This window comes from Amblyomma maculatum, chromosome 1, assembly GCF_055883805.1.
Source record: "Amblyomma maculatum isolate TAMU_Amacu chromosome 1, ASM5588380v1, whole genome shotgun sequence".
Classification (NCBI taxonomy): Eukaryota; Metazoa; Arthropoda; class Arachnida; order Ixodida; family Ixodidae; genus Amblyomma; species Amblyomma maculatum.
In genome coordinates, this window is record NC_139344.1 from 281564314 (window position 1) to 281583418 (window position 19105).

Genomic DNA, 19105 nt, shown 5'->3' on the forward strand with positions numbered 1-19105 from the left:
CGCACGCACACACACGCACGCACGCACGCACGCACGCACGACTTGGATATAGACCAACACCGTGTTTACAAACAAAGGGGGCGCTCGCGGCGCCGCAGCCGACTGGGGGTGAAAAGTAGGGTTAGCGTCCATAGGAATACACGGAACCGAAAGATTCTAAAGTAGTTTTCTGACTTCACAGTGCGCCTGTGATGCCGTTATTCTGTGCAGAGTAACCATGAGCGTCCCAGAACAGATCGTGAAAGTATGAAATCTCATTACCGAGGCGAAATATTTTTAAAACACCACGGAACGTATGGCGGCGCGAGTTGGGAGTGCGACCCATAGAAACACACGTAAACCGAACTTACCGCAACGGTTTTCTCGTTTCGTAGAGCTCCAGAAGTGGTGGCCGGTCATTAAATGTTGGCCAGCGCTTTGAAGAAGAGTGTGACAAAGTATGCTGCGTCATTTCGGAGGCAGTCTACTTTTAAAACTCCCAAATAATCTGTATTGTGAATCCGGACACCTCCGAAAGGTTCACTGCAAGCTGGGCGTATATAGCGAATCGGGCCGTTTTTTTTTTGCAGTCTGATATGCTACCGCATGGGGTAAATTAGCTTAATACTGTCGCTCAAATGAAAAATCCTAGACAGAATTACATTTAAAGAGCAGTTGTCAAACGCCATACGACGACATGGACAGAACGAGAATCGCGCATTGCACCAGACGACGGCGCTGCCGGCAACACTCACCGCGGCCGCCTCCAGCTCCGGAGCGTCTGCTAGCGACGACGCCGGTGGTGCATGTTCGTCTGCAACTGTGCGCGATCAGTTTATCGTGCTGTGAACAGTCCCGTAGATCGTCAGACTTGCACTACTTGCAAGAGAATGTAGTGTGCGCTGCAGCAATGTCGGACTACGTAAAAAGCTTGTCGGAATCGTATGAACAGCGCTACAATTGAAAGCGGTACATTGGCGCCATTGTGAAGCCGGACACATTTGCTATGCCTGAAACAGATTAGGAAGTCGTCCGGACTGACGCGGGTACTCTGCTACCATCGGGCATGGCAAACATTATAGTGTCTTTGATTTTTTATCCGAGTCGCCTCACTGCGGAGACCGTCCAGGCATACAAGTCCCGGGAGGCATACAATTGTTTTGAGTCAGGTAGGTGCGCGAAAGGTGATAAACGGGCATATATAGTAGTTAACCAAATTTTTTCTTTTATTTTATTTTTCCCTGTGGTATCGCCATGGTTCTTATATCTCGTTCTGCGCTTTCTGTGCGGTTTCCTGGTGATTTTTTTTCTTTCTGTACGGCGCAGACCATGAAGTGCTTGCACGGACATCGGAATTATATAAAGCCTGTCAAAATGTTTTTTACGACTTGCTCACCACATGTATGCATCGCGACGCAACTATGTATGCATTCATTGTAATACTTATCGCCTTTACCAAGCCACAATGTTTTCAGAACGCAAGGACACCGTGCCCGTTATTTTGCGTTTTATTCATCTCCATTTACAGAATGAACCCTGCCTCGACGGCATCATTAATTACTGCCTTACGCGTCTCATGCGCGTCAGCAGCACTTGGAATGTTTCTTTTTTTTTACTTCCGCCATGAAATATGATGTTTGGGTGTGCATGGTACAAGATGTTCACAAAAAAAAAAAAGCCGCTTGGGCTACTCGCTTCCGGGTTCGCCTGGAAACGCACCGCACATATTTATTGATAAATATGCTTTACAGATGTCAGACGCGAATTGTTGCTGCGTACGTATATTCATGGTCTTAAAATAATGCACCATCTCTTAACAAACGACTGCTTTTGTGGGCGCAAAGTCAGCTTCTTTGCGAACCGTTCTTTATATATATTTTGTATGGGCCACGCTACCGCAATGCATTTCTAACTCGGATTCTAGACAAAGAGGAGTTTTAAAAGTAGATTGCCTCCGCAATAACGAAACATACTTTGTCACACACTTCTTCAAAGCGCTGGCCAACGTTCAACGACCGGCCAGCACTTTTGGTGCTCTGCGCAACGAGAAAAATGTTGCGGTAAGTTCTGTGTACATGTGCTTCTGTGGGTCGCCCTCCCAACTCGCACCCCCATACGTTTCGCGGTGTTTTAAAAATACTTCGCCTCGGTAATGAGATTTCACACTTCCACGATCTGTTCCAGGGAATTCATGGTTGCTCTGTACCAAATAAAAACATCATAGGTGTCCCGTGAAATTAGAAAACTGCTTTGAAATCTTTCACTTCCATGTATTCCTATGGGCGCTAACCCTATTTTTCACCCCCCCGTCGGCCCACGCTGACGGTAGAAGCGCCACTGCATCGTGCTTACGTCACAGATCGGTGTTGGTCTATAAGCAGTCTCCTGAAGTCCCCCCTTTTTTTTTTCTGCGGTAAAAACGTTTTTCCAATCAGATTAGGGGACTTTTGCGCCATGTTGCAACTGAGGTACTTAGATTCACAGGCTCAACATTACCCCGAAAGCTTTCCCCTTTCAAGCGCAATTTGTCTATTCGACTGGAAACAAATATTCCCTGGCCTGAATACCAGATGACTGCCTCAGTGAAGCCTTTTCGTTAGTGCTCCAGCGTGAAACCCAATGGTCAACTTTTTAAATGCACCTACGACATTTCGTACAAACTGTTAAAACAGCTGGAAACTAATAATAAAGCACCAGAATTTATGAGATCAACCCTCCAGGGATCGTCGAACCGTTTTGTGCTTGGAAGATAGCATGACGGAACAAATTCAGAAAATAAACTACAGATGCTGGTTAGTATTGCTGGCAGAATTGTTATCAAGAAAATGGCAGAAAGCGCCTACCACGCTGTTTTGTGAATTTTATTATTTAACGCTAAAACACTACTATCTGGGTTCTTAGATTTCGCCGGGGCGGCTCTGAAACCGGCTCCGAGCAATCGCGCGAAAAAAGTGGGTTTCGAACCCAGGCGAGGAAGAGAGATCGGCTCTGCACGCGGGCTATACCGCATCAGACCACTACGCCAAATCGATATCCCGCGAAGCTTAAAAATTATCATTTGACAGCGCACTCGGTGACCCCGAATGGGCCGCAATTACAGTGCTCATCAGTGTCTGGGTGGTATAGTAGTAAAAGACTTTATTGACGCGCAACACTTAGGCGCCTAATACATCGATAGCCTGCTGGACGAGCAGGCGCTGTTCTTCACCCTCAGCACCAAGCCAGTCCACCCAGGTCCAGATAGTATGGGAGGAGGTGGGAAAGAATCCCGATTGCAATGCAACCGGACATGAAAATAGGCAGTGGGAAAGGTTGGCATAAAAGGAAGGGCAGTTGGGACATGATGGATCACGACGGAATTTGTAGAGATATAGCCGTGCAGGGGTTATGAGTGTATTCAGCTGTATCTGCAGAAGGATATGAGCCTCCCGAACGGAGAGATTAGGATGAGGGTCGGGGTAGAGCTTGCGGTCTAAACGAGCAGCATTGCAATATTCGCTGATGGTGGCGCGAAGAGACAGTCTCGACCCGCCCTCCAAGGATCTTGGACAGGGGACGAACGGTGCCCGGTTACGAGTTTCAAGGGCGAAAGTGCTGCTAGATTCGCGGCTCCTGCGATGCCTAAGGTTATTCGTTGCCGCTGACTCAGAGATAAGCGCCAGAGTTTATAGCTGCCACTGACGCTCATTTTGCAACGCAGATTCCAAGTCTTGAGTACTGAATGAACAAGTTTGCAACATCACCTGCGCTTTGAAGCTCATTTTGTATTGCAAGCGTTTCAATCCACAAGAAAAAAAAAAAATACGGGGAATGAATACAACTTTAGCGAGCATTGTCTGATGCTCTCAGTGTAAACCTATGCATGACGACAATTCGTTCCTCCCTCTGGATTTTGATGGGGCTAGTCAATGCACTTCTTAGTCCACCCAGCTTGTTTCAAGACTTTTTTAATGTGTAAACAATCCCTTTCTGGTAGCTGCGCTTAACGGATGATTAAGTGCCTGTTTGTTTATTCTGTCTGCGCCTACTGATATAGACGTGAGGGGCCTTTGTGCAGTTTTCTTAAGGAAGTTCCCGACACAATCCATCTCCTTGCTATAAGTTTTTACTGATACAGCCTGTCAAGAAGACAGATTACGATAATTCGGATTAAGACCATATTTCCAATACCAATGTATTGACAGCCTTAATTTGACTGTTCCGACTACAAAGCATTAAAGCAGGTGCAACGGATGTGTGCTCCTTTATTTATTAAGGCGAAAGTCTTTAATGACTCATACTGCCGGCGTTCGTTCGGTCGCACTATAGCTGTCAATCATATGACGTCATGATGAAGTCATGAAAGAAATACATATCCCGCGCTTGTCCTGTTATTTACGTGTTTAGTCTGTCTTTTGTAGCGCAGAGCATTATTTCAATCATATCCTGTCACCACCGGTAATCGAACCTCCGTCCCTTGGATCCCCAGCCGAGAGCTTTAACAAACTGCGCCACGCCCGGGATAGCGAAACGCACATCATAATTCTCCTTGTCTACCGTGAAGATGATAGTAGCGATGACAATGAAGTTGCAATAAGTGACAATGACGGTAGAATTAGTTGATAATGATAATGACAGTAAGCGTGATGCACCGTGTGTACCAAAACGCTTAGGCTTTAGCATTTCTACAGTGTGGATTCCACAGTGCTCTCGGAATATTTTTTTTTTTGAACTTCTGAGATCAACCGTACCTATCAAAACGCGGTTTCGGGCTAAGGGGACGTTTGTGACATGGCCAGGGAACTAATCGCCACCTGTGTGAGGATCTAGGCGCTCGATCGACAACTGCTTTGCGCTTAGTAGTGATACTGTATTTTAAAGAAACTTGTTTCGGAGGACTCTTGAAAATGACATTGAGATTACGACATATACTACAAAATTGTTTGCCTACAATGGAAGGCACTAGAGTTAGATGTGGTCTTTTTGTGCTCATGATATACTGTTCAGCTTGTGGGAGAGCCGGTAGATTCAACTAAACCAGTGCTAAGGGAGCCCTGTTCTTTTGCGCAGGGGTACATGCTGCACAAGACAACTCCTGCATGCCTTTACTTGATGCATGAGTGCATCTTTACTGGGAGAGTGATGACAGGATGCAGGTGTGACTATGTACGACTGGTTCACAGTATTCAGCCTAGTTAAGTAAGGCAAGAAGCCAGTCAGTGTTGTTGCACTTGCACGCGATAAAGAAAAGGATGCAGCAGTGGAACAGTGGTCTCGATCACCAACCAGCGGAACGATATGTTCGTGCCGGCTCGGGTTGGAATCCTGCTACCGGCTATGGAGTTCAGTTTCTTCCGGGGGGTGTGATATCGCATAAAAACCCATTTATGATATCGCATAAAAACCCATCAGAGCTTTCTTGCCTACCGGAACATTCTATACAAGCCTACTTATGGCTGTGCGGACCCTGCTGTGGTGGCTCAGAGGCTGTAAGGCGCGACTGCTGAACCAGAGGACGCGGGCTCAATAACGGGCTCGGCGACCGCATTTCGATGGAGCCGAAACATAAGGTGTCCGTGAACTGTGCGGTGTCAGCGCACGTTAAGGCGCTCAAGACTTCCGGAGCCCTCGACTACGGCGTAGCTGATCTTGGTTTGGGACTCATGGAAACCATTAGAACGGGATGGTGTGTTTTGAATCATGCATTGAATGCTAACATCGAGCGATAAACAGTGCACTTGAAATATGTTGGAGATGATCAGCAGGACTGGATCATCTTTGAAGTTGTTTTGTAAGTCAGCTCCCGGGTACTCTCTTTCCGCAGAGATAAATATTTCCGCGAAGCTTGTGCGCGCACGCTCAAAGCCACCGGAATGAGTCTTTATCACTTTGGAACGCAAAGTGCGTCCCGATTTATCTCGAATGGTCGAAGCCACACGCGATTGCTTCCCCACTGCCGCAGTATAGATGTCGTTGTTAACTAGTTGGTCTTTGGTAACTTGTTTCGTTCTTTGAGTGCAACCGAGAGCGGCAGAGATTCTGTCAGTGATCGCCCAGCACGTTTGATGCTTTCACCGCCGCCTAGTTGTACAGGGGCGCAAAGAAGCCCAATAAAAAACTTAATTTCGAAGCTTTTTAGTGCTACCCTGACTACTGGACTTTCGCCACAAGTACGCGGTAATATGAGCACGTCCTGGTTTTGTGAATCAGCTAAATGGTGCGGAAAGGGCAACGATAACATCGCACCGCGCATTCTAAATGAAAATGTGCCCAACCTCTGAATTCGGTAACACGAAGCTCTGCCACAGAGTCACAAAAGCAAATCGAGGGGGTTTAAATTTTCCTGGCCACTGAAGCCCACTGTGGAGATCCCGAAGGCCATTAGGCGGCTGCCGCCTCGCTCTCCGTTGATACCACCCACTCTGGGGAACTCTCAGCCGCCATTCAATGATACAAAAACCACCCGACCGTCTGCAACGTTATATAGCACACGTCAGTGTCGAGCGTAAAGCCTATTCGGCAAGTCGAACGTAAAGTAAGGCGGGGTACCAGTGGAGTCTCTTCGTGACGACCGTGCAATCATCCCCCTGTCAAGGCAACGAACGTTGTCATCTGCGCCGCAGAGATGTAGGTTCATTCGAAAAACATTTCAGGTTAATGAAATAGGATTGTGACCGGGCCTACTGCAAAGTCCATATACGTTCTACTGTTACCAGCCTCGTCTAAAGGGCATGCCAGTGATGCCGCAACAATAGCGAGATGATACTGCGACACTCGGAATTATTTATAGACATATAACGTCCAAGCGGAAAGCGCTGAGCCACAGCCTCGTATATTATCCACGCCCGGTCATAGGCGCCGAGATCAAAGAATGCTGACCGCCGCGTTCAATGCCACGGTAGAAGAAAGAAAAGTGCTCCGTCGGCGACAAGATAGCGGCTAATATAGTGTGCGCCGCTGTGGAAGCTCATGCTTCGGGGTCTATGCTTTCAGTCGGATGTGCAGGAGTTACTATACGGCGAAACGGCACGCACGCTCAGATTTCTCGACTTGTTTCAATAATAAAATGTTGCATTACTGAAGTGCGCCTGTTTCAGTTATTTAAGCGGCTAACTAGAAGCACGTGGAACCTTTTACATTGCTTACTGTCCAAATAACGAGTTCTGAACGCAGACACCCGCGTCGGCTGCCTGAGAAGTGAGCAGCGATGGAGACTGCACCGCAGGAGCCGCCAGTGGCAGAGTGCCTCGTATTAAAGAGTCGTTTGGTAAATTCATGTCGCCTACAAGGATCCCTGGCCGTGGGATTGGCAGCTCAGAAGTATGGTCATGTGCAAGACCGACTCGCGCATTCTCTTCGACTGCAGATTAGTACCTTAACCCGCTGTGTTGAATATTTTGTGCGTTTGGCTATGACAAGCAGAGCATATTTAGCGCGCACTGGGTGTACATACTTTGTAAGTTGCTGCAGTCGCGGCTACGCTCCCTGCTAACCCCAATGCTCTTGAAGACAGACCTCGGAGTGCAGGGCTATAGATGCCCTTGTCTCCAGCCTAAAAAAAGTCGTTCGAGACACGCGAACATAATATATGTATTTGAAATAAAGCGATTGTACCGAGAGCCCGCAATCAGGCTCTCGCCTTTGAGGGGTCCCGGTTTTGAGCCCCGCCCTAAGAATTCTGACTCAACTATGAAGACTTGTAAAGCCGCAAAGTTCGTAGCTTTACGCCTGCACTCAAGCAATCATTCCGTTTGTAGTGCAAATGTTCGGTTTAGGTTTATGGGTTTTAACGTCCCAAACCGACTAAGGCCATGAGAGACGCCGTAGTGGAGGGCTTCGCAAATTTCGACCGCCTGGGGCTTTTTAACGTGCGCTGACATCGCACACGGAAGACTTGCTTTTCGCCTCCGTCGAAAAGCGGTGCGGCCGTTATTCGATCCAGCATCCTAGGGCACATAATTAAGTCGAGTGCCCTAACCACTGCAGCACCGCGGCGGGGTTTAATGAAAAGGGATGTTTCGCGTATGATGTGAATACAAACTCGCAGGTCGATCCCACATTCGCTCATGCAAAGCGACGAGCGCCCGACAATACCGTTGCGAAGAAGATCGGCAGCGGCACGAGAGGAGCGCAGCCATAAATCATCTTTTACCCTGTCGCCATGTTGCGCCACTTTCTCGCTTGTCGCAACGTATCAATATCATACCAGATTGCACTATTGACCAAAGAAATGTTAATGCGAGCAGCTTAGTGCAACTAATAAGAATTCACAAGGCCAGCTGCTCAAAAAGTTTCAAAGCAGGTGCGTTCTACATAATATACAAGCTAAAGGCTGTCATTAATCCGTCCAAAATTTCGTTTTCAGTACTATGCGTTGCGAGACTAGTTGGTTCATGTTCGTAAACTTGTATAAACGCAGCAGAGACGACACACCAGGCAAGAAAGACAGGACAGGGCGCGAAATTTCGCTTCTATGGAAAGGCTGGTATGCTCGAGTTATAAAGACGATACACAAGTGTTGCTATAGCTGCTCTTCTGGTCAGCCTCAGGCACAGACCTTCACCCCCAACTTTCTCACAGAACACGATCAGCATTTGCATAGCACGCATGTATTCGATACAGACCTGCCCACTGCCTCGTGCACATGGTAGTCTTGGCTGAACTCCTCCCCGGGCCGAAGAGTAACAGGAGGACCTAGGTCAGCGATGACTGCAAATGACACAAATGGGTACATTTCATTTTGTATTTTTTTTTAAGATACTGCTAACTTTGTTTTGAGGCAGCTGCATGATTGTGATCAGATGATTTACTCTCACAAAACGTCAACGCAACGGAAACATTTTGGAGACAGAAGGTAATACATAAGTACAGCATACAAAATATCATTTTGGCAAAATCAGCATATGCAATATCACGTGTGAAGGATTTATTGCAGCAGTTACGAGATGCTGGAAAGAATAAGTGTCGAAATATTTGGACTTACCGAAGTCAGGGAAACTAGCTAAGTGCATGAGAGAAGAATGAATGAAAAACGATGAAGATCCGCTTAGTCATTAGGCGTCGTAAGGTCTTCCGGACTTAACGTGAGCTCCCGAAGCCCTCCTTCTGGAGATGACTTTATTCTAACACGGCATTTTCTGCGTGCAGGAAGAAATTTGTTGGTGCGCATAAGGTCATCGACTGCCTCATTTCAGCACGGCGAGCGGTACGGAGTCTGCAACCGTGCTTGCTGGTGCCGTCGCTGCGATGACTGAGCATCTTCGTTTTTTTCTTTCTTTTTTTGGCAGAGCTTTCGTAAGATCTTCCAGCGTAGGCACGTTGCCCCAGTTCTTTTTCCACTGTTTTCAAAGCAACGCTTCAGCAACATACGTCCAGTCTCATCATGTAAGCATGTCACTCTGACTCGAGTACTGCCGTGGGGAAAATTTCGCATCCTGAGCATCCCAGCACATTTTTATAGAACACTGTCGCGTGTGTTTTTTAAATTAAAAAGGTCGGCAGGACAGGGAAGGTTATCAAGCAAGAGTGAGGTGCATGAATAAATTAATCTTCCGATGGGCCACACCTGGACCGACATCACTGCGATTTGAAATTTGGAGCCCATAAACGATGTTCCTTTCCGAATAAGAATAGTGCAACAGGATCACGACGAAGGATCACATAAGTGCGCTTGGCTGCCGCGCCTGTCCCAATTTCAGAAGTGAATGTTCAGGGTCCTTCGCAGTCTTTCTTTTAGCGGCCGTTTAAGGTGCTTCGGTGCTGGCTATATCAAACGGATTGCATGGCAAATAGAAAACATACGGGGTGTATCATCAAGCGCTGTCAAGAATTTCAACAAATGCATGGTTTTCTGAGTTAGAGAGTGTACTGTTCGGCAAAAACATTAGTGTGAGTGTCGACGGTTGTGTGCATCAAAGTACAGCTAAGACTCATTAAATATGTTTGTAGTTTATGGGCTTTACCGCCCCAAGCATCTCGGGCAAGCGTGAGTGCGAGAATGTACGTGAACGCGAGGTTGAGTATGAATGTGAGAGTGCCCATGAGAGCGCTCGTAAATGTGAGAATGCGTGTGAACGTGAGTTCGAGAAAACGCGTGAGCGTGCACGTGAGAAGTCTCCATGTTCCGGCAACTATACGGGCCTGGAAAGCGGCTCCCAGTGGGCGCCTGGAGGTGCGTCCAACGGAAGTTGTGTGACAGAGGAGCACCCCCCGGAGGGAATCCCCCTTACGAGCCTCTGGGGCCACTGTGATGTCGTATTAAAGCACACACAGAGAAAGCGATGAATTCAAAAGCGAAATGCATACAACAAATACCCAGCTTCCAACGCAGATTTATCGCATCACAAAATATGATCAGATAAAGAACCTGGTATGATTGCCTGTGCATTTTTGCTATAGCATTTCACAACGATCACTCTCGATTTGTTTGTTTGCCCTTCGCTGCAAATTGTTTCGTTTTTGTTATCTGTATCTGATTGCTCTATTACATTATTATATTGTTCATAATGTAAAACAGCGCAAACTACAAGGGACAAGACAAGAAGAAGGGATCCTTATAGTTTCTTTCTGTTCTTGTCCCTTGTAGTTTGCGCTGTTTTACGTTATGAACATTTACCAATTCGCCTAATTCAACGTTTTACCAAACCATATTAGATTCCTTTGAGGAGGCTGTTTAGTCGCGAACTTCGGACCTCTTACTGAAAATACTCAGTGACCATTAAATGTGATCTAATTACAAAATTACAGAAATTAAAAAAATACATAAAATTTTGAAAGCATCTCTTTTACGTACGACATAAAGCTAGAAAAAAAAAGAATTCAGAAGCTAGAAAAAAAAAAGCAGGTTCACCTTCAAATCTGCCAGTCTTCAATTTTGTATGCCCCTGAAGACCAACAATTCTGAAGTAATTTGCTTAATTTTAGTTAACCAACCGATGTTTAATAGCGCCCTATCACGTAAATAATGTCGCTTTGCCGTGAAGTTCACATGCACCGACCCAGTCTTCATATCTTACGTGGATCTAGGAGGCTCCTATAATTGAAAAATAAAAACAAGCGCAAGTACTCGCGCGCGCACGCACACTAATATGTTCTAAAAGGTGGGAAAACAAACAACAAGAACGCGAAAAGCCGTTTTGAAATATGTGCACCGCTATTCTGCGGCTCACGCTGACAGTAAACCGATACCTTGAGGTAAAAGCGTTCAAGCTAATTTTAGGCGACCCGGGTCTCCTTGAAGCTTAGAAGTTACGGCCGGCAACGCAATATAGACCGCCGCATCCAGAGCAAGGACGATCATGTCGAAGCGGCATTTAGCACGCACGATGTCTGTGAGCCACTTTGCAATCAATGAATGGCCACATATAGGCCTGGGGACTGACCAGGTCACACTGTCCTAACGAAGCTGTTCAACCAAATTTTCCAATGAAAACCCATGACACAGCTGTGGAAGCAAGCGAACCCTTATCTCGGTATACAACCCCGAGGGACCAGAGATACATGGCACGCGTGAAAGTGGCATTGCTCGGCCTTTTTCGCATTTGCCGCGTTTCTTTTCCTTTATTTTGCTTCCTTATTCCACAGCCCAAAACCAATTACTTTAAAAGCTTCAGCGTTCAGTCTAGTTGGAATGCAAATAAGCATGTTTTGTTTTATTATCTAATGTAAAACTCTATACACACCTCCCCGATTTTGTTCCCTCTTATTACCTGCGTTGTGTTACCAAGACCCTTAAATGCGCTTTTCACGTCGTATTATGATGTTAAAGCATCGGTGAAACAATTCCTTTCTAAGTAACAGTTTTGCTTATTTTTGAAATTTTTCCTGATGCTCCCGATTTTTTTGCCGGTTGCAGTGAGCACACTCTCCATAATTGTCATAAAGGAACAGAAAAAATGCCGTATCAAGTCTATTTGTTGCCTGTCTCTGAAATGTGATCGTGCAGATGCCGAGTACTTCTCTGTGTCATTAGCCCTTTCTATGCTGTTTCCTCCCTGTATTTACTCTGGGTGTGCTGGTAACAGAGCAGGGGGGCCTTACTCCGCTTTTGCCCTACCACATTCGCCCGAAGGCTAGGAAAGATTTGGTGCGGGTAGCCTCCGCTTGGTTGCCAGATTCTAGGCCCTGCTTGTTTCGCACATGCTTCAGCGCGACCATCGTTCAGCGGGCAGGCAGAACCCTTGATGTGGGTACGTCGGCTCAGTGTCCGCTGTGGTCGACCACCTGCTTGCAGAGGGTGGAAGAGCAGGAAACAAAAGAACTGACGCAGCTTTCACCTGTAGTTAGTCACCAAATAGAAGAAAGCCTGCGTAGAAATGCGAATCTCCTAGTGATAAAAAGCGATTATTTGAGGCTCGCTTTATCGGAACATGCGCTTTTGATAACAGCCTCCCAGTGCAACAAGGAACAAAGAGACTCCGCAGGTCGTTCACGTCCCACCTTTCGGGCATGAATGAGTTTTCGCGAGACGGGCAGCACCTCCGCCATGAGCAATGATTTCCCTACACATGCCTTGCGGGAGGGGGTTGTAAACACCTAGCAAGGTTTACACCCCCTTTGTTTGTGTCGCAAAAGCACTGATGACTACAAAAAGTAACCATCGCGTTTTCTCTACCCTCAATGAGATATGATGTCCCCCCCCCCATGCTCCTAAAAGTGTAGGCATCCCCTCAAACACAATTTCTTGGGAAACCCCTGAGAACCCCTGCGCTACACGCCGCATACGTATGGTATGGCATGGTACGGTATGGTTCTTGGTTTTTGTTTCGGTTTGGGATTTTAACGTCAAAAGCGGCTCACATTATGAGGGTTGGCGTAGTAGGCGTCTCCGAATTAGATTCGACCATCTCGCGTCCATTAACGTGCGCTGATATCGCACATCACACTGGTGCCTTGCGTTCTACCTCAAGGACGTGGGTCCAGATCGAACCGACGTCCTTGGGTCAGGCAGTAAAGCGCATTAAACACTCTCAACAACTGCCGCGGTGCACACGCCACTTAGGTTTGGAGTGGAAGTTTCGCTGTAAGTGCGGAAACATTTGCGCATTCCCCGTCCTGCCCTTGTCGCATTCAGATTGGGGCGAAGAAAGAGCCTCACCGCCGTCGTCCAGCACCTCCTTCTCCTCGTCCAGTGTGCCGTCGGGCGTCAGCGGCACGGCGGGCGGCGACTCGGCGCTCGCCATGCTCAGCCCGCGCGCGTTCTGCGCGCGCACGACAAACACGTAGGCGGCCGCCGGCGGCAGCTCGGGCAGGCGGCAGCAGGTGCTGAGCACGGCGGCAACGCGGCTCCAGGCGCGAGGCTGCGCCGAGGCCGGAGATGCGTCCACCAGGTAGCGCTGGATGCGGCAGCCGCCGTCGTAAGGCGAGCACGACCAAGTCACCTCGATGGCTCCGCCCGGCAGTGACACCGCGCGGGGGGCTTCAGCAGGCGGGTCTGGGGGACCTGCGCACGGGAGGTCGGGCCCTGACGCGACGCAACCTGAGCGAACGCAAAACACAGAAGGGAACTACTGTTCGCTCTTCCATGAATAAACGCACAGTGCGTACAATCTTCGCCTGGTTCGACATGAGTTCCAATTACAAATGGAACTTTTCGACAAGTTCCCCTGAAGTTCAGTTATGACTGAAATTTATAAGGTACAAGATTGAGTGCCTTCAGTTGCTCAATTACCGGTTAACCGAAAAGTAGGCGACCGATTTTGGTGTCATAAGCACACCCTCTTAAAATTACTCAGAGCTGTAGTAGGCTATGCTTCTTAACTCCGTGGATATCCTCATGCCGCTGATTTGCGCTTTAAAATGGTTTATGCATTTCGCGCCACAGATGGAAGTCGAGAGAGCAAGCACACGCGCGAACATTTTTCTTTGGAACCGCTACACCTCCGGTCTGTTGACCCCAATCGCAAATGAATTCCCTTAATGCTGTGCCATGTTGCGTTGTCGGCTAATAGTGACGTCAATCCCAGCGTTTATGACGACTGCTGCTTCTCACAATGCATCTGGCGCTGTCGTCTGATCACGTCGAAACGGATCGCTCTGACGGAGTTGTTAGCTTCAGCTGCGACTCAGAAGTCAGCTCTCATCTCTTCTATATGCTGACTAGAGTAATTATCGTAAGTCATAACAGGTACTCTGAACCTATTTCTGCTGAACGCAAACATAAGGCGACCACTTCAGAGAACCTGTTTATGGGCCGCAACTGAATTCACATTTGTACATTTGTCCACTTGGACTTTAGAGAACGACCCTAACTAAAGGGCAAAATTATTAATCGTTGGAAATGCGATCAGTTACGTTATGCATTATATAAAGATTTATGGGCACTTGGATGACATGTTCATCAGAAAGGAAAGCAGTGAAGGCGCGCTTCAAGTTTTTAATGGACTCGGGGTTAAGTTCTTGACTAAGTGTACGCTCTCTACTCCCGTTTTCTATATATTCCTGGACATGTGACAGACTCCTCACCTTAGTGCTCTTTCTTTCCTTTTTCTCCATTTGTTCCCCTCCCCACGTGTAGCGTAGCTTATTGGGCATCGCCTAGTTAACCTCCCTACCTTTCTAATCTACGATTTCTCTCTCTATATATAATGTATAAGTAACTACGATTATCAAGCGCCGAACAGAGGGGTAAATGGTATGCTGTCTTAAGTGACTGCAGGTTTGGCACCTATTGCTCCTGATAAATATCAGAATATGGAAAAAATACCAACACTGCAGCAACATTGGCTGCAAGGGTGTGTGTCCACTGTAAAATACAGTGAAATAATTGTTCCTAGTTTCCTGGGTTTTGTTAATGAGATAAATTGTGGTTTACTGTGAGCACATTGGCACACGTTTCACATACAGGTTTTTATTGTTTTGTCAGAAAAGTACGTAACATGCGCATGTGCCCGATGCGTAGACGGTATAAAAATTACTTCGAAACACGTTCCTGGTGCCGACATGACTTGTATTTTCCTAACATTGCCCTTCCATAATGAATTTTCATGTTTGCTTCAACTTCCCAAACAGCCTGCTACCTGACTATGTTTTCTGTGCACTAAGTTGCGTGTGCTCTCTCGTTACCTGTGATCCCAACGTGACTTGCGAAACATCAGCATTTTATGACGTGCTTTTGTGTCCCGGCCTTTACTATTGTGTGCATAATTGCTGCTATTATCGATTCAGCAGTATTTTCAGAGTTCACAGCAGTGAGAACACTCGGACATCATATAGATGATTATGTCTTTGATGTTCTCAGATTATCAAAGATGGTCTCCAACAAGCAAGAAGATTCTTGAAGCCGCGCGGAACGACTACTTGCGGATATGCCTTGGACTCCCAAAGGGATCCTCTGCATCAGGAACACTTGCAGAAGCAGGATGTCTCCCGCTAGATGTGATTGCCGCCCAAGAAACTATGTGTACCCATCTCTGACATGTCCTCCAAGGAAAGAAGCACTTTTCACACCGCGTCCACTTAACTCACTGCAACTCTGGCTTTGATCAAGCTGTACAATTTCTTCCCCTCTCTACTATTATTCAGCCATGAAATCTACTACCTCTCAGCTTTCCTATGGACACTATCGCCTCTAAAGGTGAATAAGACTGTTCCTGGCGTGGATTCGAAGAGCCGCATGCCACAGGCAGCACTTCTGCAAGCCGCTCTCGCCTACTTATAGCCAAGAAATAAACACACTACATCCACATATTAACCGACGGTTAAACTAATCAAGACATGTCTTCCTGTGTCTTTTATGTGCCCTCAACAAACCATGTCCTGTCTCGGCTGCAGCGGAAGCCATCATCTACGACAGCTGAGCTCCATGACATCAAAAAGGCTGTTTCCTATATCCTGCGCCAAATCCCCGGGTGATGGGTTATCTTCACTGATTCCAGAGCATCTCTGCAATTCCTGTATAACCTGCTGAAGAAAACCAGTCATCAGCCTGTGACACTTGAAATCGGATATCTACATCATTTGGCTATTGCCGCAGGCCACTGCATAACATTTCAGTGGATACCAGCCCACTGTTGCATTAAAGCAAGGGAAAAAGTAGATGAAGCGCTCGTAAAGCCTACCAACATCAGATACATTCGAATATTCACGAAATTTTATGTATCCCAACTGGCTAAAAAAAATTTCCTTCCGAAGCAAAGTATCGACTTTGGAGCTTGCTGACGCATCACTACCAATTTATTTACTCAATTGACCCACATCTAAGATCAAAACTCCCTGCGAAATTTCCTCGCCAACTAGAAACTCTTTACCACCGACTTCGCCTGAACTGCGCATATACTACAAATGACTTGCGATACCATTTCGGTCAAATGAACAGTCCGCATTGTGATAACTGTCTCAATAGAAACTTTGGAACATATCCTGCTTGAGTGTCCTGCGTACGCTGACGAGCGTGCGTACTATGAACATAGCATGGAGAAGCTCTCCCCAGTGCCTCAATGGACAGTGCTTAAGGTTCCTTAGCCTGCCCTAGGCAACAGAGACTGGCAATAAACTTTTTATTTATGTATTTGAAAAAGATTGTACTTCTTGAAAAGCTCTAAATTAACCTTGAATGTTGCCCTCAGGCATTTTTAACGCTGTAAACTCTATAGGCGCGCTTGTCGGATTATGCATTTTATTATTTCATTTTATACCATTACTCCACGATGCTCCTTACAACGCATTTAATGGCCGCATTTTATCTCCCCCTTCATCACTTTTGTTCTCCTCACCATTCTTTTTCAATCTTTCCCTCCCGAATACCCCTTCCTACACGGAGTAGCATGCCAGCGAGATCTAAATGCCAGCTAAATTCTCGGTTTTTCATTAAAGGGTCTCTTTTTCTCTCTCAGTTGCTATTTTCTGTACTCAGCAAGAAAACATTAGCATTCAGCATTGAAAACTGATACATACGAAGGCAGTCGAATTGGTTTCGTTGCTTTGTCTTGTACAATGGAACTTACAACATGGACTTCAGTGTCAGTGTGATAGGGCTTCCATTCACACATCTCGCGACGGCTGCCTGAAGCCCAATTTGCAGGAGCTGCCAAATTGGTCAGTACTCTCGAGATGGGGATCAAACCGACCGGGACACTTGGATCCCTAGTAAGAGGATGCAGCTTCTAGGCTATGCAGGCGCATCAGTACGTTTCGATTAAAGTGACATTTACATTTATGCGGGTTGAAAGTCACCTAAGGGTAGATTACGACTGCATGCTGATGAGTACGTGCGAACTCGCTACCAAAGTAAAAATCGGAAGTGCTGCACCTTATTCTCATTTGCCCTAACCACGTAAAATTCGCCTTTTGCGCGAGTTTTCTGCGCATGCGCGAAGTCGTAGCGACGACCGATGAAAACACATTGGACGGCGTCGACGGCGTTTCTCGGCGCCGTCAGTGCACGGGGGCTGGCGTACCGGGCTGCACGGTGACCGTCACAGGCTTGGCAAAGTAATGCCAACCACATCTTCCGCGTACGGTTGCCACTTTCTAAGCGTGCCGAGATGCAAGACGCGGTTTTTCAGGTTTCCTTCGGCGAGCCGCGACCAACAACGACGTGAAGCTTGAATTAGGGCCACCAAGCGCCAAGATCTGAATGGCCGACCTCAGCAACCGACTGCGTATACTCTCGACTGTGCGAAAAACATTTCTTTACAGGTACGTATGCAACTAAGGAAATGTGCATGATGAAAAGTGTCTACCGGAGTTTGCACCAAGCCTGTAACCCACCAGTGATAGCCGCAATGAGCATTTGTTCGGCGCGTCTCATGGCGATGTATTTTGCCGTTTTTCTTTACGTGCGACGGGGCCGGGTATCGCAGATATCACAGGTGGCTGTGTGCGCTACATCGTAATATTTAGCATGTTTTATCGCGACTGCCGCCTGACTAAAAAAAAAAAAAAAGATTGGATGTTTGTTGTGGATGCACCGCCGTTCGCGAGCCGAATGGTTGAGCTGGTCATGAAGCTCGCGAACGGCAGTGCATTAAAACGCCGTATTTTTTTTTTCTTGTTAGTCAGGTGGCAGTCACGATAAAACATGCTAAATATTACGGCCTAGCGCACAGAGCCGCCTGTGATATCTAAGCTACCTAGCCCTTTCGCACATAAAGAAACGACAAAATACATCGCCTTCAGGCCCCGGCGCAACTAAAGCAATCACGCACCGAAGAAATCCTCATTGCCGCTATAACTGGTGCGTTACAGGCTGGCTGCAAACTCCAGTAGGTACTGTTCATCATGCATATTTCCTTTAGATGCATACATACCTGTAGTATCTGTGTTTTTGCCGCTCGGAGCATATGACACACTTGACACTCTTGCACGACGCGCAATATATTTTTTTTTTTACCTTAAAGGCTCGCCTTCGTGCACGCCAAAGCATTCGGATTTGGTTCCTTCGGTGTGCGCAATCAGATGCACTTCGTTAGGGAGGCTTGATAATCGTCGTCTTCGTCCAACAGTTTGCAACGGCAAGGAAACCGCCCGGCACAAATGAGTCTCCAGGAGGGTTCATGCTCGTTCACTTGCAGAGTGATCGCTCTGGACGTAGAACAGGGTTGGTTCGTGACAGAGACGCGCATCCGATATGTAGGAGATGCACATGTGTCGCCAAGTCGTTTATTCCGCAGAAATCGCGGCGGAGGCAGAAAGGTTGTGGATCCTTTCACAACAGAATGATCATTCTCTGTGCACCGAGAACCTTTTCACCACTGCGACCACATACATTCTACAGCGCTGAATCATCCGTTGCCAGAAAAATGCCGCGCGTTGCCTGCAAGTGTGCATTCCGGCCGGACAATGTCCTTTTCAGGGGGTGTGCATAAGTGCCTCTATGCCGAGCTTCGTAGTCGAAATCCTACAGCTGCACGCTTGTAGATGACGCGATGAGGAAGCGACGCCCATTGCACCATGCCGGCGCCGCGGTGACCGCATTGTGCTCGGTAACTCAAGACACCCCGCGCATATGCGTTGCTCGAAGTCACAGGAGACGATTCCACCTAGCTCTGCAGCATCAACAAACGCATGGCTGCTTTGCACTTTGAGATCCCCCTCTCTCTCTCTGCCTCCGCGCTCTCTTGTCTGCCGAAAACCTGCAAGCTGAGAGCGTCTCATTCTGTCACGTCGAACACGGCCCGCGCTACACACTCTTACAATACGAAGATAG

General features: G+C 47.3%; 1 protein-coding gene across 9 annotated transcripts in view; it reads right to left on the reverse strand.

The window, feature by feature from the left end:
* Positions 1 to 19105, reverse strand: part of LOC146206691 (myosin light chain kinase, smooth muscle-like) — a 213794-nt gene that overhangs the window by 24011 nt on the left and 170678 nt on the right. For all 9 annotated transcript variants that reach the window (XM_084591493.1, XM_084591492.1, XM_084591486.1 and 6 more), the window contains 2 exons: positions 13055 to 13399; positions 8583 to 8667 (listed from right to left, as the gene is read on the reverse strand). In XM_084591493.1, the coding sequence (XP_084447619.1) occupies positions 8583 to 8667; positions 13055 to 13399 (430 nt within the window). The remainder of the gene's footprint in view (positions 1 to 8582; positions 8668 to 13054; positions 13400 to 19105) is intronic.